General features: G+C 31.9%; 2 protein-coding genes across 8 annotated transcripts in view; one reads left to right on the top strand and one right to left on the bottom strand.

Annotated features, from left to right (window-relative positions):
* The window catches only part of LOC107165139 (uncharacterized), a 162634-nt gene that overhangs the window by 59708 nt on the left and 77356 nt on the right, over positions 1-25570 (bottom strand). For 3 of the 5 annotated variants that reach the window (XM_089219622.1, XM_089219623.1, XM_089219624.1), the window contains one exon: positions 14344-14451. The exons of the other annotated variants lie outside the window; for them this stretch is intronic. In XM_089219622.1, coding sequence (XP_089075748.1) covers positions 14344-14401 — 58 coding nt within the window. In that variant the 5' untranslated portion in view covers positions 14402-14451. The remainder of the gene's footprint in view (positions 1-14343; positions 14452-25570) is intronic. 5 annotated transcript variants of the gene reach the window in all.
* On the top strand, positions 8018-25557 carry hdly (hadley). Of its 3 annotated transcripts, XM_015513235.2 has the most exons (4): positions 8018-8151; positions 21353-21701; positions 21756-21909; positions 23732-25557. In XM_015513235.2, exons 2-4 carry the CDS (start codon positions 21430-21432, stop codon positions 24131-24133), a joined length of 828 nt encoding a protein of 275 aa, XP_015368721.1. In that variant the 5' UTR covers positions 8018-8151; positions 21353-21429; the 3' UTR covers positions 24134-25557. The 3 variants fall into 3 exon arrangements, with proteins under 3 accessions (XP_015368721.1, XP_015368720.1, XP_089075747.1); XM_015513234.2 differs by having other exon boundaries at positions 21353-21909; XM_089219621.1 differs by lacking the exon at positions 8018-8151 and adding an exon at positions 11705-11831 and having other exon boundaries at positions 21353-21909.

Genomic DNA, 25570 nt, shown 5'->3' with positions numbered 1-25570 from the left:
TTTTACACAATATATCACAATAATTAATTTAAAATATAAATTATTTAATCAAAAATATGATGGATGATGGGAATCAAAATTTAGTTATTTTATATGTTTTATATTTATATAGTTATTTTACGTTATTTATATTAGATTCTGTATTAAATGACGAATATTTTGGTTTTATGCAATAATATACGTTATTATTGTTTTTTACTATTTTTGTAAAAAATGGCTTCAATTATATCAATATTGACGGTGTTTTCTTTGAAAAACTAAAAAATTGTATGGGAAAACGTAAATATTTACAGAAAAACAGTTTTTTATCAAATTAATTTTTGTTATTTAGTTATTATTGCAAAATATTAAATGTAGATAATTGAAATAATCCATTTAAACGTTTAATCATTATTTTCTATAGACAAAAATCTATAGATCAAAATATTTAGATTAATTTAAAGAAGTTTTTACCACAAATCTATTGCCATATGTCGTTCAACAGTACGCAGTACTAAAATTTATTTAATAATTTTATTATAAAATAAACTATAAAATGTAGACCCGTTACTAACTAACTATGCTAGTTTCCACCTCAATATCGTCCACTTATATCACAATACTATATCGATATTTTTACTTTTAAATCGTTATCCGAACGCCGTTATATCTGCAGTTATCGTTTTATTAATGTACACATTTTATTGAAGGAACTATTGATGTCCCTTGTTTATTAGAATGACTTAACTTCGTGTTCCTGGTTGAAAGAAGTTAAATTAATGAATTACCCTACCAGTAACAAATACTAATTTGTCAAAAAACTATATTCTAATATTACTATGACGTCGATAGCCATCAACAATGTATAGTTTTTTCGTTCCTTGGTCAACTTCTATATATCTCAAAAATGATTTCAAATATGTATACCTAGGTTTATTCTCTGATTAAGTAATTTTAAGAATAGTTTTATATGTAATTTATATTAATTTTGTTACATCATTTTTCTGTTGTTTAAATTTATAACTTATCATAATAAGATCTGTTAATTTTTGGATAGCTGATATTTTTCTCAAAGGCCATATGGCGTTTATTCTAATAAAAAAATTAATTAAAATAAATATATAATGTAATTATCAATAATTTAATTTATATGATGTTTTCAGCAAAAATAATTTCATATTGATGCAATATTTTAAAGAAAAAAAAATAGATATAAATTAATAAAAATATATCCTTCAATATTAGAGCACATGGGTTTCGCTTAGAATTGTTTTTCACATGCATATATCATTGAATTCAATTTTAACACATCTATCCGACCTACTCAATGACTTAAGTACAATCGAAACTTCCAATACAGCAGAGCTTTTTTCTCAATTTCTTGTTTCATCTTTAATTTAATAGTGCCTAATTACAGCAAATATTTTATAATTACAACGTACTTATTTTTTAATATAAAAATGTATAGTAATATATTTTTTTGGTTCATTATGAAATATTGGAATGTTACATTGATTTTAAAGCAAAAGACACTCTCAAATAAATATAATACTCATGTTTAGTGGATATTACATTAGTTACATATTATTATATTACTAAAATATAAGTCTATATTAAAACTTGTTTTATATATTCTGTTCAGATTTGTCAGTCTCAATTTTTCAGGACCACATTTACTAACTTTCGTGAAATATGTAGATATTTAAACAAATGTTAATTTAGTGTTATTAGTTTATTACCTTTCCTTCTAGGTCATTTTCTATCTGACAAATACAAATATTCAACAAATATTATTAATATAATATTAATGATCGAAAAATATTTGTGTTGTAAGAAATAAACAAACTAATAATAATTTACCATTATCACAAAACAATAACCTGAACTATGTGAAAAGGTGTCTACTTTTAGTTCAGACGGAAGAAAAGAAACCAAAAACGTTTGTATCACTAAATCGGTTCTCCGTACTCCCAATGTATTAATACACCACCTTCGATCAAATTTCAAACGCTAATTAAGATTGCAACAATGGTTATAACTCTTCCGACTCCACCAATTTCCATAATAAACGCAGGCACCTAAGCGAATTTTCTTGCATCATCAAAAACGTATTGACCTTGCTTGGTTCAACTGGATATTAATATAAATCATAAATATACACTTTAATATTTATTCTGCTCATTTTCGTGAACAATACAAAACAATTCTTGAATAATGAAAGCAAAATGATACTTATACGTTACATAACAAAAAGTTATTAACATTGTCAAATTAATTTTGACGTCTTTCTTTCGAAATTAGACATCAACAATCTCATTCATCTTACATAACGTCTGTATTAAAAAATATTTAAATTATCACGGCACATTTTGAATTTTAGATATTTTCGATTCCAAACTTTTTACTTTAATCATTAAATTTTACTACTTTTTTTAAATAACCTACTAACATTAATTATACTAAATGAAAATATTTGTTACAGCTTTTCATTTAACTATAAATACATATACGGATAAATTATTATATATATATATATATATATATATATATATATATATATATATATATATATATATATATTTAATATATTGCAATTTATTCTAATATATTTGATCAAATCTAGTTAATAATATTCAGAATAAACTTGCAATGTATGCTATATAATACCTACTTTTATAATAGATACTGAATTATATATTATTTATGATACTTCAAAACTCTTCTAAAACTTTTATTTTCCAAGCAGAACAAGTAGGTAAAAGATTTATTTAAATAATTTATTTTCACATAAAATATTTCGATAGATACATCGATTCGTCTAAACATACCACATACAGTATATACATCATCGTTGCGTTCCCCAAAAACTGTGTATTTGAATATCAATAGTATAAGCCTATTAAAAGTAGTACGATTTACAAAGTTTACGAACCGTGAAAGTGAAGCTCACGATATAAAGATCATTATAAAACTGTATACCCCTGCACCATTTACTACGTCCTGCCAAGAACAGCTAGAAATTAGTCGACATCGACTTCTTATGCCAAAAATGTATAATTACTAGACTCTTTAAGTATATTCTGGATTAAAAAGAAAGTAAAAAGATGAAGAAAATAATTTTCAATGTAGTGAAGTAGAATTTGTGTACATTAAGTCAAAGCCTATAGGGTCATTTAAAAAAATATATATACATACCTATTATATATTATTATTATTATTATTAATGTTCATACTGAATAAGAAGTATCCGCATGAACGGAAAAAGTATGCAATAATAAATAATATTTATTTCTAACGAAAAGCAAAGTTTTTGTATTGAACGTTAAGCAAACAATAATAATGAATATACGATATACGTGTGCAACGTATTTATTTTTTTTAAATAACGCGTATAAAATAATAATAAGTAAAATAGTGGATAAATTGTAATAATATAGTTAAGTTTTTGAGTTTTATTTTTAAAATTCCTATTGTAATTACGAAAAATGTAACAAGAAATTCACTAAATATTAGATTTAAAAACAAAATTCCACCTCCTATAACTGTTAAGTGCTAAATGAAACCATACACAAAAACATTATACAGCTTTATATTGTAAAAAGTGCAGATTTTAAAAGTATTATTTTAATTGTATGATTTTGTATTGTTTATAATATATTGTTTATTACGCTGTAATACGTATATGAATTTGCTATGGTCGTGAGAAAAATATTTTTATAATTGACATCATAACAACGACTTATTGGAATTTATAGGTACTATAGTCTGTTTTAAATTGAATATGGTGTATTAAAATAAATTTTTATTTATGTTTTTTTTTTTTGATAGTAAATTAAACATATTTAGTATGAAAATAAAACCGCTAAATGATGAAGTGTATTGGCATTATAATTTAATTAAAAATAATAAGCTATTATAATTCTGCAACAATAAAGTCTTTAGTGTATTACCAACGGCAACATTATGTGTTCAATTTTAGTAAAAATTAAACACTTATAGCTGTTACAGAATAATTCAATTAATTTAGAATTCATAGATGTCATATAATCGAAATAAGTCAAGTTGAATGAAGTTTAATAGTATGTTTTCATTGTTAGAACAAAATAATAGTAATAATTAAAACAAATATAATCGAAATAAGTCGAGTTGAATGAAATTTAGTATTATGTTTTCATTGTTAGAACAAAATAATAGTAATAATTAAAACAAATGGTCATCAAGACGAAGTAACCGCAAGAGACAGCATATAAATGAATTTCTACTCGATATTTGAGTTATTGTTGACGAGTACTGAACTAGTGAACAATAATATCAACATTATTTCTTACCAACTTAATTAAAAATAATAAAGTAGGTACAGGTAGTAACTAAAACTTTTTTTTTTCATTTTAGTTTTAAGCACGTACTCGTAAATATAAATATTTGTACTCGGTAAATACAACTAGCATTATTGAGTGTGAAATTGGTTGTTATTTTTAAAATAAGTGACGCAATCGTACAAGAACATTTTATCCGGACGTATTCGTTACTGCAAAGACGACGTGTGCACCAAATAGAGACAAACTAAACAAAACGGTTGTCACGAGAAACCAGGCACAGACCAAAACAATACGAATCTACGACCTCGTAGTATGAATTAATAATTCAATTGTGATCCTAAGTAATAATAGCTGTCGGTTATAGATCATTTTTCCATACACGCGTAATATTTTATTGGTAAATTAAAAAGTAAACGACCACCTTTATTACACACACACACCTCCAAATCAAAAAAAGGACTAGGAATAGCAATTATAAACGAAAACCTCATCTCCACTTTTGAACTTCCCGAAATCTGTTCAATCTAGAGAAGCAGAAGCCATAGCAACCCTAAAAGCAGTGGAACTCATATTCGAACACGTTAACTTCTTTGAAAACAATGTAATACTTTTAGACTCTCTAAGCACACTACAAATCCTAAAAATCAAAACGAAAACAACAGACAAAGCAATGTCCATTCAAGAAAAAATAATCCAATCAAAATTCAGAGGTTCAAATATATCCCTGATCTGGATCTCTGGGCACAGTAATATTGAAGGTAACGGAAAAGCATACGAAAATTCCAAGAAAGCAACAAAATCTTCAGACATCCAAAAGCTAAACACATGCAGATTTAAAAAACGAAATCAAGGAATGCATACCTCTTAAATGGAAAACGCACTGGCTTAATAAGAACACTAAGCTAAGAAGAATAAAAAACACAATCTTCAGCTGGCCTGATTTCCCCCGAATAGAAGGAATAATATATTCATAAACAAGACTCCACATCAGCCACACCCGTCTTATACACATGGATACCTCATTAAAAAGGAAGAAAAACCCATGTACATTTCTTGTGAACTGAACAAATAGTCTGCCACATAATCACGGAATGCCGCTAATTTACGGATGAACGAAGAAATTCAAACGTACCTAACACGTTGGACGCAGCTCTCGGGCCGGACACTACCACCATCGCACGGTTCCTCAATTTTTTTTAGAAAACCAACCTGTATAATAAAATCTAAAAAAAAAAATTATTTATACTAATTGTGATTAATGGCCTTTGCTACTGATGTCAAATATGTTCAAAAAAAAAAGGCGTATTATTAAGCGTTCAGTAAAGGTTTTAGGACTCGTTTATCGTGACCAAACTCCGAACTCGTATAAAGGTACTCTCCAACTATTATGCAGTCTTGAAATCTTGACCGCATACATAATGGATTATCTCGTCGCCACCGTAAGTATAATAATAATTATATGTCGTTTTAAATTCGTGAAATCGATCTTTTCATGAAAATATGACCATTTCGTAAAATGGAAACACGTATTTTACACTTTGTGAAATTCAAAAATATTTCATGAAATGGTCACTCAAATTTACCATTTAGTGAAATATTTTTGAATTTCTCAAAGTGTAAAAAACGTGTTTCCATTTCACGAAATGGTCATCTTTGCATGAAAAAATCGATTTCACGAAGTGGTTACGACATAATATGTATACATTATAAATAATATATTACAATAACGTTATACTCTGCTAGCACTCCAAATTTAAACAACAAACTTTATATTTTCAACGTTTATTAAAGAATAAAAATAATATATTACATTATGCGAAGGTATAATACAATAAAACTTTATTGTTAAACACTCATGTATAGTCGTAGTTTTTGTTGAGATATGACACGAAAGGTTTTATCAATACCGCAGCAATATAAAATAATATTGTAATGATATGACTATTATATTATTATACTTAGATACATATAATGTCTATAAACTTCGTACCCTCTGTCAGATGGAAGTGTAGACCGTATTAATAGTGAGTTCAATGCGGTGCGCTATTAAGACGACACAATGATATGGCACATTTTTGGTGCAATAATTAAACGTTTGTCTCAGAAAAACATCAACCAGACGTCAACATTAATAATATTATATGATGTACTTTAATTTAATAACAGTAGGATGTATTTCTGGTATTTTTCCGGGTTAAATACTACTGCGAATTTGGCTAGTTCATTGGAGAAACTCGATTTTTTTTTAAATAAAAGTAATACAGCTAGGTGATACACGTTGTAGAAGGGATCTTTACTAAGATAAATGTCGAACTTTGCGCATGCGTTTGACAAAAGATATTCCTCCTTCCGTTAATACAAACAGCTATCGATTCCGTCTGTTATTGTTTTCAAAATGCTTAAATAAGTTGTTCTTGCTATGTAGGTACTTACAGACTACAGTAGTTAGAAACTTTTTTCATTTTTTATTTATTCATTTTTTTCACCATGCCATCTAACTTTTACGCCGCACGTCTATCGACAGAGAGATACGAGTAAAGAACGAATTTCGATCTAAAATAACTAAAGTTTTTATTTGAAACATAATATTATCACATGCTAAGAAATTTAAATAAAAACGATATGAATACGATTTACATATCTATATACTACAATATTCACCTGTACCGATATGTATGCTGGTTTATTTTTATACGTAAACCAGCGGATTCAATTCGCCTTAAAGTAACGTAGGTACCAGAGTTTAATAGAGGTCCCGCTAATAAAACTAAAAACACATCTGCAGGCTAATCTTTTATTTAGCACTGCTCTTGGCTTTATCTAAACCAAACACTATACTACGATGAAACGAAGTAGGCCATTGTAACGATGCACTTTTCCCGAGACTAGTCGCAGAATCACCGCTGTCATATATACATATGGCTTAACAGTAGTTCGTAAATATTTAAATGCGCTTAACGAAACGTAATAATATGACATAAGCAAATATATCTAAACTATGCACGCGTGTATAATAATACTATATTTAAGTGAGTGTATACACCGTATACAGATGTGGGCGTGTGCACCATTCCGGCGTTTATTTTTATCCAAAATATTCTGCGAGTAAAAATAGCTGCAGTGATGATCATTTATTATACAATTATTATAGTTTGAACTATAACTTTATTATGAAAGTCGACTAAGATAATCATTATAAGTAGTTGTTATACGTAGGTATTCTGGTAACGCCGCAACGGATTCATGAGGACTTAATACTATCGGGTCCCGCATAATTATATAAGGTATGGTATCTGAACAATATTATCGTTCACAGCAAAAACTTAAAAGCTACCATCGCCACCGCTGACCTTCCCGTAAAACGTTTTTTAATCTTGAACAACATCACGCGTACCGGCTAATTGTATTAAAAATTTTCCGGATTAACAGATAATAATAATGATAATGGTAAAAAAAAGGCACACAGATCTAAAATAATAATAATAACAATGATAATGAACCCCGCGATTTGTCATGCGACATATCCGACGATAATCCCGTTACTATATCTATATATACATATATTATATATAGTATAGCCGGAATTTGTCACCCTACCATGATCGGAAGTTTTTCGCGGCATGATTAATTTTTATTTTCTCATTGAGGACATATCATTATTGTTATTAACCATTAATTCCCCCCCGGAAACTCGAAGACCCGATTTACCACGGTGCATGGTCCACTGCAGACATCCAAGGGCAATCGGCAATACCTGGGAAACCTGGACGTGCTGCGTTTTTCAACCATCGGTCAGTACGTTTTGTGTGCTTAAAGTGTCTGTAAGTCGCCAAATAGTTTCGCCGATATAATCGTGAGTAACACCATTATGTTATATTTTATTAGAATTATTGCCACACTATTTTTTGTCGCTATTGTTCTCACACTGTCGTTATTATAACGAGTACCTATATCTACGTAGGTAATATGAATTAAACATTTGCTTATAGTTGCTATGAGATCGGATTTCTATCGATTTCCAGATTATTGTTTCAATCTTTGCTGTGATATCAAATCGTAAAATAGATTGAAAAGTGGTATAATATTTCTACCTTCGAGCAAAATATGTCCTTATGGCTTATATACATTCTAAATAACATTATATAGAACATAGAACCAACGTTTGAATTGTTCCGATTGTGTAATATTAAACCAGATCAAACAGTGCCAGGAAAACATCCCGATACCATCTGAAAATGTATGCTATGATTTATAATTTGATCAACTTTTATACGTTATAATATGTTTTTATTTTTATTCTATTATATTTCATTCTGATTAAATATATATATTAGAACTGTTTATAGAAGTTTTTGAATTAAATAGTTGCGTTAAAATTAAAAGTTTTAGATCAATCAAACTAAAATAAATTAAATTTTCAAAAATAAATACTATTTCTTGTTCGTATTGAAATGAACAGTTTTAATAATGTCTGCGAACAATTCAAATGTTATTTGAGAATCAAATAAATATCTCTTTATAAAAAATTGTTTTCTTTAGCATGTAAACAGTTTAATTTATAGTATCTAGTTTAATTCAAAGTAAATACAAATGGTATTATATTTTTTTCTGTTAATTATAAAAGCAAGTCATTTAGTAATTTACAGAATAATTTATAGTAGCATAAAATGAATAATAAGTAGGTGTGTAATTCGTTACACAATAAGTAATTGAAGGTAAGCTCAGGAACTGTGACAGTGAAATTAAATTATAAACATTTTCGTGAAACTAAATCCAAAATATAATTATTGTAATTACCATCAAACATGAATATTTTTAAATTTTAAATATAATTATAAATTCATAAGAACAATCGATTTGTTTCTTAAAAATAAAAAATACCAAGCACATTTCTGACCAATGTGTTAAGTGTAGAATATCAAAATGTGGTAAGTAAATAATTATTAGCTACTGCGGAGTTAATATTTTTCAGCCCAATTATATAGATTGGTGATTAATTGAGTTCATCGATACCTACACCATGAACATATAATTGTCTTAAACCTGCACATTAATACATTTATAATGAATGGCAATGTTTAGGGTATTTTCTGAACGATCGTTAAAGAAAAGTGACTCGTCATATATTAAAATCTCTTGCGTTTTAATATGAGTTTATAAATTAAGAATAACTATTATTTGTCACAAAATAATGTAAGAAATTTAAAAATAATCACCAGACGTTTTGTGGACACTCATAGTGAGTTTTAGGAACAAAAAACGAAATGTAACGGTTTGTTTCAGTCAATGATAGTCCAAAATAAAAGTTAAATTTAATATGTTCGCTTTCCCAGAGTAATAAAAGCAATTTTTTCAATGCTATTTTACTCGAACTCTGATCTGTTTACGGTTAGTTTACATAAAAACAGATAGCATATGTACAGCTGATTTTATTATTATATTTCAACTTTCAAGTATTTATTCAAGTTATATATTTACTAGCTCTAATCAAACTAAAATGTATGACCATCGGTCCCATTGTAACTATTTATTTTATTGCATAATTTTTAATGAAATCTAATCCAAAAAATGTTTTAAGACGATCAATAGTATATCTAAATCATGTTTGTTTGATTGGTTAATTAAATTAAATTTTCTTACACTCGAATATAACACAAAACACACAGTAATGGAACTCTCAACTTTAAACCAAATCATACACATTATCATTTCATCATATGTACCTATATAAGTATAATTATTATAATTGAGAATTTCACATATGAATTGAATAGATGAAATTTTAAGTATGAATCAGACATTAATATCGGACTGCTAAACAGCGTAATGAAATGCAGTATTGTAATATGGCGTCCACCATAGCGGTTTTATATTATGTTATTATTATTAGTATTCCGAATAAAAATGTGCGTGCGATTTAACAAATTTTATACCTCCCGTCGGTTCGCAGCAGCCGAACATAATATATAACGTATTGTTTTATAACGCTGGGCGTTTTCATAATTTACGCGGCGGTCTGCAAAGAGAAAGAGAGGGAGAGAGACTATATGGTTAATATTTTACAGTGGCGTGAGAAATTTCCAAGCCCTCTGACCCGCTGATCGTAAATTATATACCAGTGTATATATTTTTGTTTTATATTTTTCGAGTCCCCGAGAAGACCCCCGCAATAATAATAATAACATAACGTGCACGCCCGCGGCCCATCGGATGCGAATTTATTCGGTGTGCGTGCGTGTGCGTCTCTCCTGCACCAGCACCCGCACACCCCTGACTCACCACCGCACCACTGCCGAACGATAAATAATTTAGCCGGATTCGAAACTGCAAATATTTTTTATGTCCGGTAATTGGCCTCTCCGGTCGTTATGGGGATAACCGGATGCTGCGTCTGCCACCGAATAGAGCCGAAGTGCAAATACTGCGTTGAAGTCTGATTGATATCTCAGACCGGAGACAACGGCGACGGGCGAAGATCCGTCAGATAGTTGATACGGTTTGTGATTCGTTAGTACGTGTCAGGAAATCGTTTTTCTCGCAATCGTTTTGCCCTTATTTCCTTTAGTAGGGCGTATATATATTATATATACATGTATTCCGTGATTGCTGCGCACTTACGTTTTGTTAATCTCAACGTTCGCCCCTGTAGCGTAAATGAACTTCCGTCAGATCACACTACCTACGATATATATATTTTGTATAGGTAACAACAAACTATCGTTTCCTATTTTGGTTGACGCAAAAACTTTGCACAACTCCATCACGCTATGTCGTTATCTTTATTTATCCACGAAGACTGCAATAACGAACGTAGCTCGTGTATCGCAGGCTGCTCGATTTATCGTCAAACATCACTTGCAGTATTTTTCCAACCCCCACATAATAATATAACAATTTTATGATAAAATGATATGACGGATACGAATACAGGTAAACACTGCAGACCACCGCTTCCCTGATTGTTATTATAACGTCATCGCTAACGGACCACTGCAGTGTTTAATCGTCGGAATTCCGTTTCTCGTTAGAGCTATGCCGTTTAAAACCGCATGTGGTAAATTAATATTTGTTTACAATGAGCCCTATTTCTATACCAAAACTACGCGTTGCAAAGGCGCTCGCCACAAACGGTATCAATAGAGTATTTACAATGGTCGAGACGATTGTTTGATCTCGAAACAATAATTTTATCGAAAAAGGTAAAACTACTTAAATTATGTCTTTCAAAACATTTTGTTGTTACGTAATTTAAGGTTATCCTATGTTTTTCACTTTTGAAAACGACGAACGCAACGTTTCAATGTGTCTGTGTCTATTGATGTAAAGACATCCAGTGTGTCATTTAGCTCCAACAGTAGAACTTTTATTTATTTTATTTTTTTATTACTTATGTTGCACAGACACCTGTGCCGTCCCTAGGGATCCGACAGACAAACAGCCAACCACTGAAACCTGCAGTTTTACTAGTCAATACATCGGTCGGCGAAGGCGTTCCCCAGAGATACATATCACGTATATATTCAATACACATAGGTTAGGTCATATAATATTATGTATACATGTATAAATGTGCTGAGGAGGATACTATTAACGAGGTACTTAACGGGGCAACGGTCTTTAAACCATGTTCCTAGTCGCGCAGGTTTCCTCGATCGCGATCTATTATGTATAGACATTCCACCACCTGCCACGCGCTCGATCGGATATTGATTTAAGTCAAAAGGCAGTCCCCCGGCGGATAAAAATTATTATTTATCAAAAAATTCGTGATTTTCATTTATATAATATATATGCCTATAATATTATAAAAATGTCCATCATTAATTTACTATTTGTCGCATTCATTAATTCAGTGGACGATAATTTTAGAATCGATGCAGGACAGCTCAGTACATGATATAATGTAATCGTCGTATATAGAAAACAACGAGTAGAAAAAAGTATTTTTTGTATCAATCGTTAAATACCTCGCTGACGATATATTTTACAGAAAATGTAGGTATATGTATAAAATATAATCTTTATAGATATAGATATAAGAATTATGTATACAGACAGAAACCTGCAAACTGCTAGAGTAGGTAATCCATAATAAGATCAATAGATGTATAATTTGCTGCACTTCACCTGCCGATACCTATATTTCAAAGATCGGTAAATGGCTTGTGCCACGACTGAGACCATACATGTTATTTTTGTTGTTGCTTAACATTGGGTCAATTGAATTCATCTCTCGCTCTTTTTGCGCGCACGCTGTTCCTCTCGCTTCCCCTAACCGAAAACCCGGGCCGTGAACGCGCACACACAGGTCTTACAAGTTGCAAGCATCTTCACGGTTTGGCTGTCAGACACGCTGGCAAGGACGACCACTCGCCGTTATGCTGCGTGCCCACACTGTATACGCTGAGTGTGAATTGGCCGCGACCGTGATCTCGATCTTACGCGAACCACGATAGACAAACTACGGATGCGCGCGAAAATGTAATAATTGTGTTGATCGCCGGTCACGACGTTAAGTCCGAACCAAACAACCGTGAGTGAAAATTATTGTATTACAATTACACTACCTACGTAAATATTATAATATTAAGTACCAGGTACTATTAGTACCAATTCAATTGCTCAAAAACCCATGAAATATCGGTCATGGTTTTTTAGGCGAAGAAACTCCCGACGTTGTGGGTACCACGTCCACAATGGTCCACATACGATTACACTTCTTCTCTTCTTCTTATTTTACTCTTGCGCAGTGCAATATACATGCAAAATATATAAATATTATGAATTCATTGTCAATGCATCCAAGCGTATTTTTTTTACGTAAGCCATTAAATAGATTTTAAAAAAAAATTAACAAAGGCATACACGAAAATAGTATAAGCCGTTCCGAAAACATAACATACATTCCTCTGAAAATGTAGTACATAATAATGTATAGGTATGTAATCAAACGTGTAGTTTTCAACGCCAGAAAATAAATATAATTTGTTTGGTATTCATGCAATCGTTTTTAAAACGATGTTGTAAATCGAATTCTCACACATATTCTTGAACACCTAGTTTTAATTTCTTGTATAAGCAAAAGATACTTAACTAAACTAAGTTAAAAATGTCTTATTACCTATTTTATTTTTTTTATTTTTTTTTTTGTAAACGTATAGTCATACTATTAATCATATCAACAATTATATCACAATAATTTATAAGAGTAGGTATATAGAATATCAAAATGTAACAACATACTTCTCACGTTATGGCAAACAGCTGCTTCAGGTTTTCCATGAAATTCCTTATGAAAATTTGTCAATAGTTATTTTGTTTTCATCCATATTGATATTATCTAATATAACGATTAGTCATTTATTAAAATATTATTCAAAACGTCTGCGTTTTTCACAACTTAATACGAATTTGTAAACGATTCGATTAGTTTCGATGGTGGAATAGTTTAGGACGAGCAAAATTCGCTATATTATCCTTTCGCTAGTAGGTATACAATATACCGATTATCAACGGAAATGCGTTGGGAACAAAGTTAATGCCACGATAAATTATCTAAAGTACAGCCAACGATGCATGGCTAATCATTACCATTTTGCGAAACAAATTAAGCTGTTGGGACGGTTTTGGGTTACCGCGAAACGATTTTGTCGCGTCGGTTTCAAATTGCATTAAGTTTTCGACCTTCCGGCTACTTTTGGTTAAGTTTTAACATTTGTTAATCGTGCCAATAATCATGCCATAAACATTTTTTAGAAAATAAAATGGTTCATTACGAATATTAAATAAACAAATAAACAATGACAGTAATAGTAATATATAATAATAACAAGATCGGCTCAAGCAATAAAATAAAAATGTAATCGCCAACTGGCGTATCGCGTTGTTCGTGTATGAGTGTGTCATTTACAGCAATATATAGATAACTATATAACAACATATTATATAAGTAATATAACAAGTAATAGACATCGCGTGTTATCCAAAGAAAAAGAAGTATATAGAGATGAAAAGAAAAAATAAAGATGAGTAGTAGAAAACGTACCTAGTCTTCTAATTCTGAAAAGTAGGTAATGCAACTGGAGTATTGCCGAGGATTCCATTTTTTTTTATTTTTGGTGATCCCTTCAACTCCGTACAGTGTATGGAAGAACTTTGGCAAACAAACAAATACAAATACATTAACAAAATGGTTGATTTGGAGAAGGAAATCATTTTGTGTTTATTATTATTTTACATAGTTATACTACATAATAGGTATAATAATACAAAATATCCTTGCCACACATACACAAACACATGTTACAACCCTAACCACTTAAAAACCTACAAACAATTATACAAAAATAACCCCTACCATACCACCCTACACCCAATTGCCGCGGGTTCCCCTTAATAAAAAAATAATAATAATAATAGTAATAATAATAATAATAATAATACAAAATAATATAATTATAGAATTGTTCGAGTACATTTGTCGAGGCGTATTGGAGTCACCAATCGGTTGCAATAATAATTAGTCACTTCGACGTATGATAATATATTGAAAACACGTTTGTCGGGTCGGAAAAAAAAAACATCCCAGTTACGCTACTATAGATTTAAAATCGTACGCGAAATGTACGAATAATCAAAGTGAACGATTATTACGAGTGTACGTGTAACACTATATTTTAATAAACATTTGTGTATCGCGTACAGAGCAATATTTCCCAGCAAAGGGTCGTCATTTTATCACTTTTAACACCTACCTACCTAATAATATCGAGAATAAAGATAAATCAATAATTTTATTTAAGCTGTCATTTCGGAAGCTGTTTAAATATTATAAAATACTGTGGCCTGTTTATTATACTTTGCCACTTTGGCATATCGTTCTGAAAAAAAAAAATAACAAAAGCCGTATTTTTCCGAGGCATTACATTTTTCTGACAATCAAGCATTCGGTTCAAAACATTTTGTTTTCTTCGTTTTATACAAAAACGTAGAATATACCTAGCAAGTTTAGGTGAACAAATTTTGTGTTGTTCGCTTTAATATTACAATGAATTGATTTTTTATTGATATTTGATATTTCTTTGACCTTTAAAGTAAATGATAAAAATAAATTTTAAGAATTATCATATCATACTATTAAAATACTTGTTTAAAAATTAAAGCATCAATGATAACTTACAAGCCAATATAGTTTGTTCTTTTAAATTTGATAATATTTGTATATTCATACTAATAACATTAGTAAATCAAAAGAAATCCTATTGGTTCAGATTAACTCCAAATATTAATATATTCTATGCCGTTAGTTTGTGCGGAACGGTGCCTCTTCGGAGACCAGCACATGCGAATGAGTCATCCACAAAGACAACGACATTTCTCTATCACCGAACTTACAAATTAGATAAGTTTCTTGAGTACTACTTCTACTAGACACTAATAATACCAATAATATTACAATTTACTACTATAAAAATTAAAACTACGTAGGCACGTATTAAACTTATATAGCACAAATGTGTTGTAACACGTTGACCGTCGAGTCAGTGACCTGACAGATGATAATATTATGCGGAGAATACAAGTAGATGCAAGTACGTACGTATTTCGTGATTTTCCTCTCGTCTTCCGAGTGATTCAATTTGGCGAGAAAGCTTTTAGACAAATTATACAACATCATGTAGAGGCATTGAGCGTACAATGCTGTGCACTGTGTTTTGGCGGCGGCGATCCTATACCGTCAAGCTCGGGGATACATTACTATACCGGGCACCCATTTTCTCGGACCAAAAATCACTAGAGCCATTAGACATAAGTTACTATATACAAGCTGTGTGTGTGTGTTTGTATGTGTTTGTGTACTATGCACAAGATCGTTCTCGGGACTTTAATTTCGTATGGATTTCTCGGTGGATTTTAAGTCTATACAGTATGCGACGACGCCGATACGCTCCACCCCAACTACATCACCACAGATGCATATCGTGTTAGACGACGAATATCGCGTCCATCTTGATTCCTAGTCACATGACCTTGATGGCTCGTTGCCAACCAAAGTTTATTTTACCCAAACCATAATAATAGAGTCGTGTAAGGATACCGATTTGGCGTTTATGGTATCGAACGATATTATACCATAATATAATGATAATAATATACTCTTGAAATAATTCATCATTAAAAATTACAATGTATGCCTAATGTTGACTTTCCAAAATTAAATTATTATTCAATTGAATAATCATAGAAAGAATCAAATTTTACTTTGTACACTCATTCAATTAATTTGATAACAGTAGGTGTACTGTTGTACTGTGGTATACTTATACGTCAAACAATTGATATAAAATGACAAACAATAAATTTACTATTTATTCGTATATTGTATTAAAATAACTCTATAACTATAAGCTATAGTATTAATTATAATATATAGGTATTAATATTCTATTAAGGTTAAAGACTAATAATATTAAAACTAAATTTATATTTTGAAATATAAAATCTATATAGAACACAACTCATAGCTTTGTATTTTCATAATTTATTACTCGTATGTGCTTATATATATGTTACCGTCAATGATGTAAATTAGTTAATAACGTAAATGCCTAGCCAATATTATAAATTCCTAACATTAGTAGTCGATATTGTCAATGCCTAGGAATTAACTGACAACATAGGCAAGGTTGTAAAATTTAAATATTTTGTTAACACATTTAGAACTATGACTAGGAACTTACTTTAATGTCTAATACTGATAGGAAATGTTGATAATTATGTTTAACGAAATATTTTAATTAGGTCAGAAATGTATAAATACAAGATAAATTATACATAATTAATAATTATTTATTTTCACAATCTCCAGCAGCCTCACGAACCGTAATTTCTTTTACTCCGGCAGTCGCGATTGTTTTTTCATAATTCAATATATTTTCAGGACACGGAACGAGTTGTGCTCTAGTGAACCTATTTTTTAGCATGCCATACTCCGTACCTACATAGTAATTTATTTTAATATTGTTATTAATTTATTTTAACAATTAATTTTTATTGTACTTACATAATTTATACATATCAGCTTCATATGAAACAATGACCGCCAAAAGATTAAGGGGTGAGCCACGTGCTCTATCCACGTCAGGTATAAGTACTCTTACAGTAATTCCTACTTGAAGTTCTGTTAACTTAGTATTAGAATACTTCATCATTTTTTGTGCTTGCTTTTAAAGGTTAGTTATGGCCCTTTGTCTATGATTATTAATTTGATCTTTGTTCGAATCTAAGATATTACAAAAATCCAAAAATGTAAAAAGGATTAGATTTATCAGATTTATCGTACGTACTTATTATATCTAGATAAATCGATTTTACAACGCAAGAATATTTTATATTTTTGTCAATTATGCCTGAAAAATCCTGGAGTTATTGTCATTACCTAGGAGATATTTCTAATTGCATCATTGACTGATTATAATAGACATTAACGATATTTACTAGTCAATATCGTGTACTGCCTAATTTGACCGGAAATATCGTTATTGACTAGTCATTAACATTAATTCCTTAATTTACGTCTTTGCCGGTAACATATATAATAAACAATAAACATATAAAAAATTAATAATTATATAGTTATAATGATTTATGCTAATATTTGATTATTATAAGCTGATATTATTTTATAAAATCAAATGGCTTTGGATCACTTTAAAAAAAAGGTAATCGCAAAAACTTGAAAGAAATCTCGACCTTTCAGCTTTTCAGCTTTTACGTTTATACCACAGAAAAAATATTTGAATAAGCTTTTATCAGTCTTTATTGCTTTCAATTGCCGTTTATTTGAAGTCTGCACGTTCAAAAGATGTGTATTAATCGTTTCGTATAAATATAAGCAATTAATAAACTACAAGGTACATTATTAAAACGTGACATTCTAAATTTGTTCAAAAAGATATCCTACTAGTATTTCGTTGGAATAATTGGACGACAGAACTTAACAAACACGTTCGTCAAGTTATTGAAATACAACAAAACTATAATTTTCTATATTGGTCTATAAACAAAAATATGAACAAAATATTTTATTGGGTGACTTAGATACTAATTTTTAAAAAAGGATTGCATACATTCGGACAAAATATGAAATGTGATAAAAATGTGAATGTTTAAAAAAATCAACTCAATTTCTGACTACCTACTGATCAAGTTGATAAAAATGTTGAATTTTCAGTGTAAGAAATGATTAAAAATATTTCAGGAGGGTGAGCATTATTTTCTTGATCATGTAATGATGTAAATCGAAAACTCTTTACCAATAAAGTAGGCGTGCTTGTTTTAAAAATAATAATATGATATGTAACAGTCGATGTCATAATCAATCGGCATGTAAAAATAAATAAGTAGGAAGAAAATGTATAGGTATACCTATAGTTTTCTAATTATTATTTAAGGCAATCGATTAATTATTTTGTTAATATTTTTGTTCATAGAACAATATAGAAAATTATAGTTATAACTTAGTAATAAATTATAATATTATGATATAATATGATTATTTATTGCAAAATAATAAAACTATCTTGTTTCATAATAATTACACAAAGTACACAGTATAGATAGGTATTGTCCATTTCATGAAATGGATGTCCATATAATGTATTTTCGTCAAAATTCACGATCTGGACAAATGTCGCTATCTGGATATCCAGTTCATGAAATGAGCGATTTCACTATGTGGATGCGACAGATATATGTATAATATTACGGCGATGTTTATCGTGGCAGACCGTTCGGGATGATTAACGACGGACGACACCGACCGTATGATGTGGAGGCACAACGTGCTTTTGAATCCGATTTTACGCTCAATATACCGAGCGAGCGACACATCGTTGCACCGTAATTGCCGGCGACAGTTGACGTGGTTCGATCCGATCAAGTTTCGTGGCACACGCGGGACGAGCGTTTATAGTGTTTTATATATGGGCAATTTGTCACCATCACCGCCGTTATTCGCGACACTTTCGGCAATGACGAAGGGTGAAGGGGGGGGGGAGCGAGGTGATTTCCCGCGAGTGTGTAAAAAATACGTTCGCCGAATTCCCGGACGTACCATTAGCATCGATTTCCCACTGAAATCCTGCTGCTGCAGTAGATGGGTCGGGTAGGCAAGTGTAACACGCGTGATTATGTGTGCATGATGCGACTGTTGGCGCTGGTCCGCTGTCCGCATTCGCCTGACGCTCGCGACGATTATAATAATATAATTATTATTATTATTATGTCGTGTTCTATACGTATGACATACACACGTCGAAACGTGGTGCGTATAACATAATATAAGCTCTTCGTCTGACTATAACCGCGGACGGATCGATGGAAAGGCGACCCGAAAGGAAAACGTAGTTTGTTTTGCAGGTGTGATACGCGTGCTTATTATTATAATAATATGAAGGATAACGAAGGGCCTAAACATAATATTGCGGGAGATTATGCACCACAAAGCTGTGCGTACAAAGACTCACGAGTGATGACGGTGGCGGTGAGACGTATTGGCATTGTTATATGATTGTTATGTATTGTCGTTTTACATGCGACAAAAGTGGAATGTCATATCGGCTGTTGCCACTTGTCGTCGATGCGAATCGCTTTTGTTCGGCTCAAACGAAGACGTTTTAGTCGTTTTATCATTTCGCCCGCGCGCCCGTGTGCGTGGGTGTGTGCGTGTATGTGTGCACAATGCTTGTCGGTTCCGGACAGTCAACAAACAACATATATTTTCCGAGGATTAAAGGGTTAGACCTTTCGACAGTTTCTCGACCCTTTAAGAATGGCCAAAAAGACAGTGATGGTGATTGTATAATGGATGATGATGATGATGAAGATGATGATAGTGGTAGTGGTGATGGTAGTAGTGATGCTGGTCCGGCGCTTAAGTCGAGTTTGTCGAAGGATTTATTTTGGATTACAATTATTTTTTGCCTAGTGTGTAATTTGACGACGCTTGTCATGTCGCTGTCGGTCATAGCGATAACGCTAATAGGCCTAGTGGCTTTTCTTTTCTAACATCAGATGGGCAAACAAATTAAAGTGTACACTGTACAAAGTGCGAAATTCCGAGAAATTTTTGGAATTGAAGAAAATCTTCTTATGTTTGTCACAATGACATCTAATAAAAAATAATATATTTGTTATATGTAAGGTGCTAAGGGCCTAAACCTCCAATTCCATCGACCCATCATTTTGTGTAGTGTATGCATCTTAATATATATATATATATATATATAAATGACTCGACTAATATTAGGATAGACTTATGCCCAAACATTTGTTGATATTCTACTGAGATATACTGAATCGTAAACTAAAAACAATGAAGGACAGTATTTTACAAAACTCTTATAAATTTGCTGTTAGTGGGATGATAAAAATATATTAATTAATAGTCTCTTATGTGATATGGGTTTTTAATCGTTTCACATCCGTTCTACCGATGACATATTATGGTGCCAGCCAACGGAAATAATATTTTTGACTACATATATGCAACCATAAAATACATTGTACATCTATACCGTTATTATTTTGAGTAACATAATTTTTCGTACATGTAATAGAATATTACACGTATTCGATTGGCAATAGATTTTGAAAAATTACAGTAATAATATTATGATAGCGATCATACCAAACACATTCGGTATTAGAACTATTACTAAAGTTTACTTTGTACCAGCTATAGAAATTATTTGTTCCTTCTCACCACCATGGAAAATATTGCGCCAAGTAATAATTATTATTTGTTCGCCACACTATTTAGCTAGTGCCAGTATAATATACTAATTCGCGGTCTTAGATTTGTGAACACTATCCGATAAATAAATTATGTTGTGATTACTTATAGCACGTCATAGCAGCCACTAACCACCAGTTTATTTGATGTGGACTGTTGTAGTAGGTACAACGATTCCACGAGACCGCGAAGTAGTGAATCTTAAATAGATATATGATATTCACATTTTTGAATGGTTTTCTGTGGTGTTTCGTTGTAGAGCCATTCCAAAAGTCAGCGAGAGTTGTGAAACAGCAGGACGTGCACCACCTTCGCCATCACTATAACTGTGGCATAATGTGGATAACGTGGTTCGTGATCACTGCGAGTGCGATGCTGTCCATGAGGGGCGCCCACTCCAACGCCGGACTGACGAGCACGTCGTTCAGTAACGAGCTACGCACCGGTTTCGCCAGGCTGTTCCAGAACGGCATCGAACAGCCGCTGCAGCAGTCCCAGTTCGTGCTGCTCAACCCCGCCGAATTCCAGCCCGGCACTAGCCAGCTCGTACAGCGACCGCCACCGTTCAGCCCGCTGGCGAACACGGGATACCAGTTACCGCGCCCTAGGTACGAGTTGCAGCATCTGTCGTGGGTGATTCCTTATTATTATGTCCCTACCAGGTACCTGCCGCCGAGGGGTGGCAAACGACCCAACGACGTGCTGGTGATCGTCGTCAAGACCAAATCGAATTGTACGGTTTCCGCGGCCAATGGGACAGCGCCCACGGACGGTGACAACGATGGTGATGACGGAGATGACGGCACCGACGAAGACGTAAGCAGCAGTGATCATATGCGTATACGACATACGTACCCCGTCTAATGACGCATTACCGTGGCCCAGAGTTTGTTGAAAAAAAAAACCGTTTTTAACGTTTAAAATGTGTTTATTCCAACTTTGTTTGGCTGATCTAAACACGGTTTAATCGACTTTAACTAACAGGAATTTAAACATATACATTTAAATATAATAATATAGGAGTCAAGTTGCTTTTTATAATTTGCAAAAAGTACGTTTGATGTGTAAATAAAAACTATAAGCATTGGTGGAGGTGTACGTTGAAACTACTAACTTGACAACTAGACAATAGCTTAATACTACCATATTATAATAGGGACAGGTTTAGCCACAATAAATAATGATCTCTTCAATATTTATCTCTTCTTTCTAAATAACATTATAATAACATCCTATCAGAATTTAGAATATTAGAATATGCATATTTATTACTATTATTGTTATTATACAAATATATGAGTCTATCACAGCTAGCAAAAATTAAAATATCGATTTGCAAATTTCATGAATTCAGTAAAATAATAAGGTACTATTCAGTATTTAAAAACTTAGTATGATCATTGTTTACTGTCATAGTATCCAAAATGTCGAGCAACGTAAATTATAAAAGATTTGCCAAGAGAAAAATATATAAATTGAATACTATTGAGTACTAATACATAGTCAAAACATCTGAGTATTCGATCCAATGTTATCACAGATCGCTACAGATCTATACTTAATCGACAAGATTCTATTTGACCCTTAAATACATACTTTTCTGAAACAATTGAAATTAAGGAACTTTATATTTCCAAAAATGTTTCCTTGTGAACAACTATTAAAACATAAGGTTTTTATCCATTGTTGATATTTCGACCTATTCTCGATTCTTGCTCTAGCAGTGTAAGTGTAGTTGTTGAGATTTTCAATGGATGTTATTCAGTTTTTTTATGGAGTGGATACTAATTGTAAAGCACTTCTACGATTAACTTACTATAACTAAATAAAATTATACAGCTTAAATTTAAGGACAAAATTAAAAATTTCTTAACAGGGTAAAATGCGATGATTAATAACTGTATATAACATTAAATTTCTCAAAAAAACACTTGACCACGTTACTATCTTAATTCCATGTGTTCCCAACACCCCCACGTCGATATTTCATATTTAAAAAATCCATGTGTAGGTATGTGGGTGCAAAAACTGCAAAAAAAGTGAAATTTCTTTCATAGATTTTAGTGATATCCATAATATTATAGTGAAAATAAACGATTTCGTAGCAAAGATTCGCGTAAACTGATGAGATTCTACTTTCAACTTCATGACACAAAAAATAATTTATTTATTTGATCCCATTGTTATGTATTTTATTGACTCTCATTTCACTATAGGCATTACTTTTTTTTAAAGTTTCAAGTCAAAAATTTAATATGAAATTACCAATGGGACTATTTGATGTTGAATGTATTACCAGTAGGTTTATATTAAAAACACAATAATTTAATATATTATTATAATCTGCAGCAATCGATATTTATAATTTATAATTATTATTATATATAAATGATTATTACATAATTATTATACATTGGATTAACTACGTAGAGAAGTTTCACTTGAAAACTGAAAACTTGGTACCTACTGTAATTTTTTTCCCAAAAAGTATTTATTTATTTATTTTATGAAAACTCGACGAGGATTTCGGACACTCATCCGACCCACGGGAGTTTAGTCACTAGTAATCGCTCGACCCTCGGCCCTCAGTAACGCGTGTGCAGGTGTGTGGACCTTATACGAAATTGTGTGCCCACAGGGACCAAATCCGGATGACGACGTCGAAGAAGTGACCATCGTGGCTGGCGGATCGGAGAAGGGCAAGGAACCGTCCCGGTGCGTGTGGGCCATTCTGTCGTGCTGCGCCCCGGCCAACACGCCCATCCGGTACACGTGTTTCGACGTGCTGGGCTGCAGCACCGCATTCTGGGACACCAACCCGTGCGTTCCGGCCATCATCAAGACCGCTTTGGACCAGGCCACTCAGTACTACGATACGACTACGTCCGTCAACCGTACCACCACGGCCGCACCCACGCCACCGGCGGTCCCGGCAGCGGCGGCCACCGACAACATGGCCTCCCTGACGACCGGGACGTCCACTCCCGGTACTTGGTCGGCGGATCAGACCACGCCGGCGGCCACCACCGTCGCCGCTTAGTCGTCATTGCCGTTGCAGCAGTTTCCACGCTTCGCCGACAGTCAATCACCGATCAAATAATATATTATTACAGTCGACATTTTACGTACAACCAAATTGAAGATTTAACCATAATAATTGGAAAAAAAATCAGATGGTGTACTTCTGAACTTAATCTAACCTACCTCAACGCAGTAAGACCACATATTGTGAGGAAAAAAACTATCGTACGGAATCTCATTTACTGTAATTAATATTGTATCATGCAACATGACAACGGTGAGTGATTTGGCGCTAGTGATCGACATCAGTGATGCGTGCTTAGTTATCAAATCAATAATCTTCTTTCATAAAAACTGTTTTTTCCTATAAGTGGTGATACCCATTTGAGGTAGGTTTTAATTTGTTTAAATTTTCGAGAGTTACATGGCTTGTATGTAAGTTGCACCATATCGTTTAATATAATCTGCGGAATAAACTAATTCAATGGTTTAACGGAAATCGTTCAAAAACTCTGCTAAACCGTAGAACAGCTCAAGTCATTTGCAACTTGTCTCGCAAACCAATACGGTTCAACATCAATAATATCATAAAATATTATATTTAATTGATATATCTGTTAAGTGAAATTTTTTGTGCACCAAATATTAGAATAAATTATTGTATACATTTTAAGATAGACACCGATAAAAGCGTATACAATGCCGGATCTAAGATGCATTATAATGACTTCCTAATTGTTTTCTTAATTTAAAGAGAATTGATCTTTATGGAAAAATGTTTTCAAAACAACTCGACGTAGATTCTGCTTTATTAAATGTGCGAAACAGATTATATTATAAAAGAACAGAACGAAAAAATTTTATTTAGATACTTAATATAAGAATATTAATAACCAGCAGACGAAATAATTTTAAACATTTGTTTTATAGGCCTTCTTGTTCGCAGAGAAAACGTTTGTTGTATCCTCACAATCCATTCACCGTGCATTTTTTTGTTATAAGTTTATATTTGGCACATCACTTTGTTCTGTTGTGTATAAAGTAATGAACACGTTTAAAAATTAATACGCAGTGGGTAGGTGAAAAGATACATTATTAATACACAACTACAAGATAGTGACTAAATCATAACTGTTTAGTATTTTTTTTTTCTTATGGTTCGTTTCTTCTTTAAAATTATAAATTCTTGGGTTTTTAAACTTATGAAATACACGTTCAGGTAGCCTTGTACAAGCAGCATCCGTGACAAGAGGAACCATCTCCCCTTTAGATCCGGCACTCTTTTTACTAAATACTATATAATATTGTGTGCAATATAATTAAATATTATTTAAGTCTCATATTTTTTTTATGGATAAATAATAATGTTTACAAAATATTTTATATCGATTATATGTTTCTCATTCAATATATGATAAAATAAAATATTATTTTTCTTCCGCATTTTTTGTTGTAC

This window comes from Diuraphis noxia, unplaced genomic scaffold (assembly GCF_037042655.1).
Source record: "Diuraphis noxia isolate RWA-SAM2 unplaced genomic scaffold, SU_Dnox_SAM2 contig0002, whole genome shotgun sequence".
Lineage (NCBI taxonomy): Eukaryota > Metazoa > Arthropoda > Insecta > Hemiptera > Aphididae > Diuraphis > Diuraphis noxia.
Note: the sequence above shows the minus strand (reverse complement) of the source record. Positions and strands in the feature narration are given on the sequence as shown.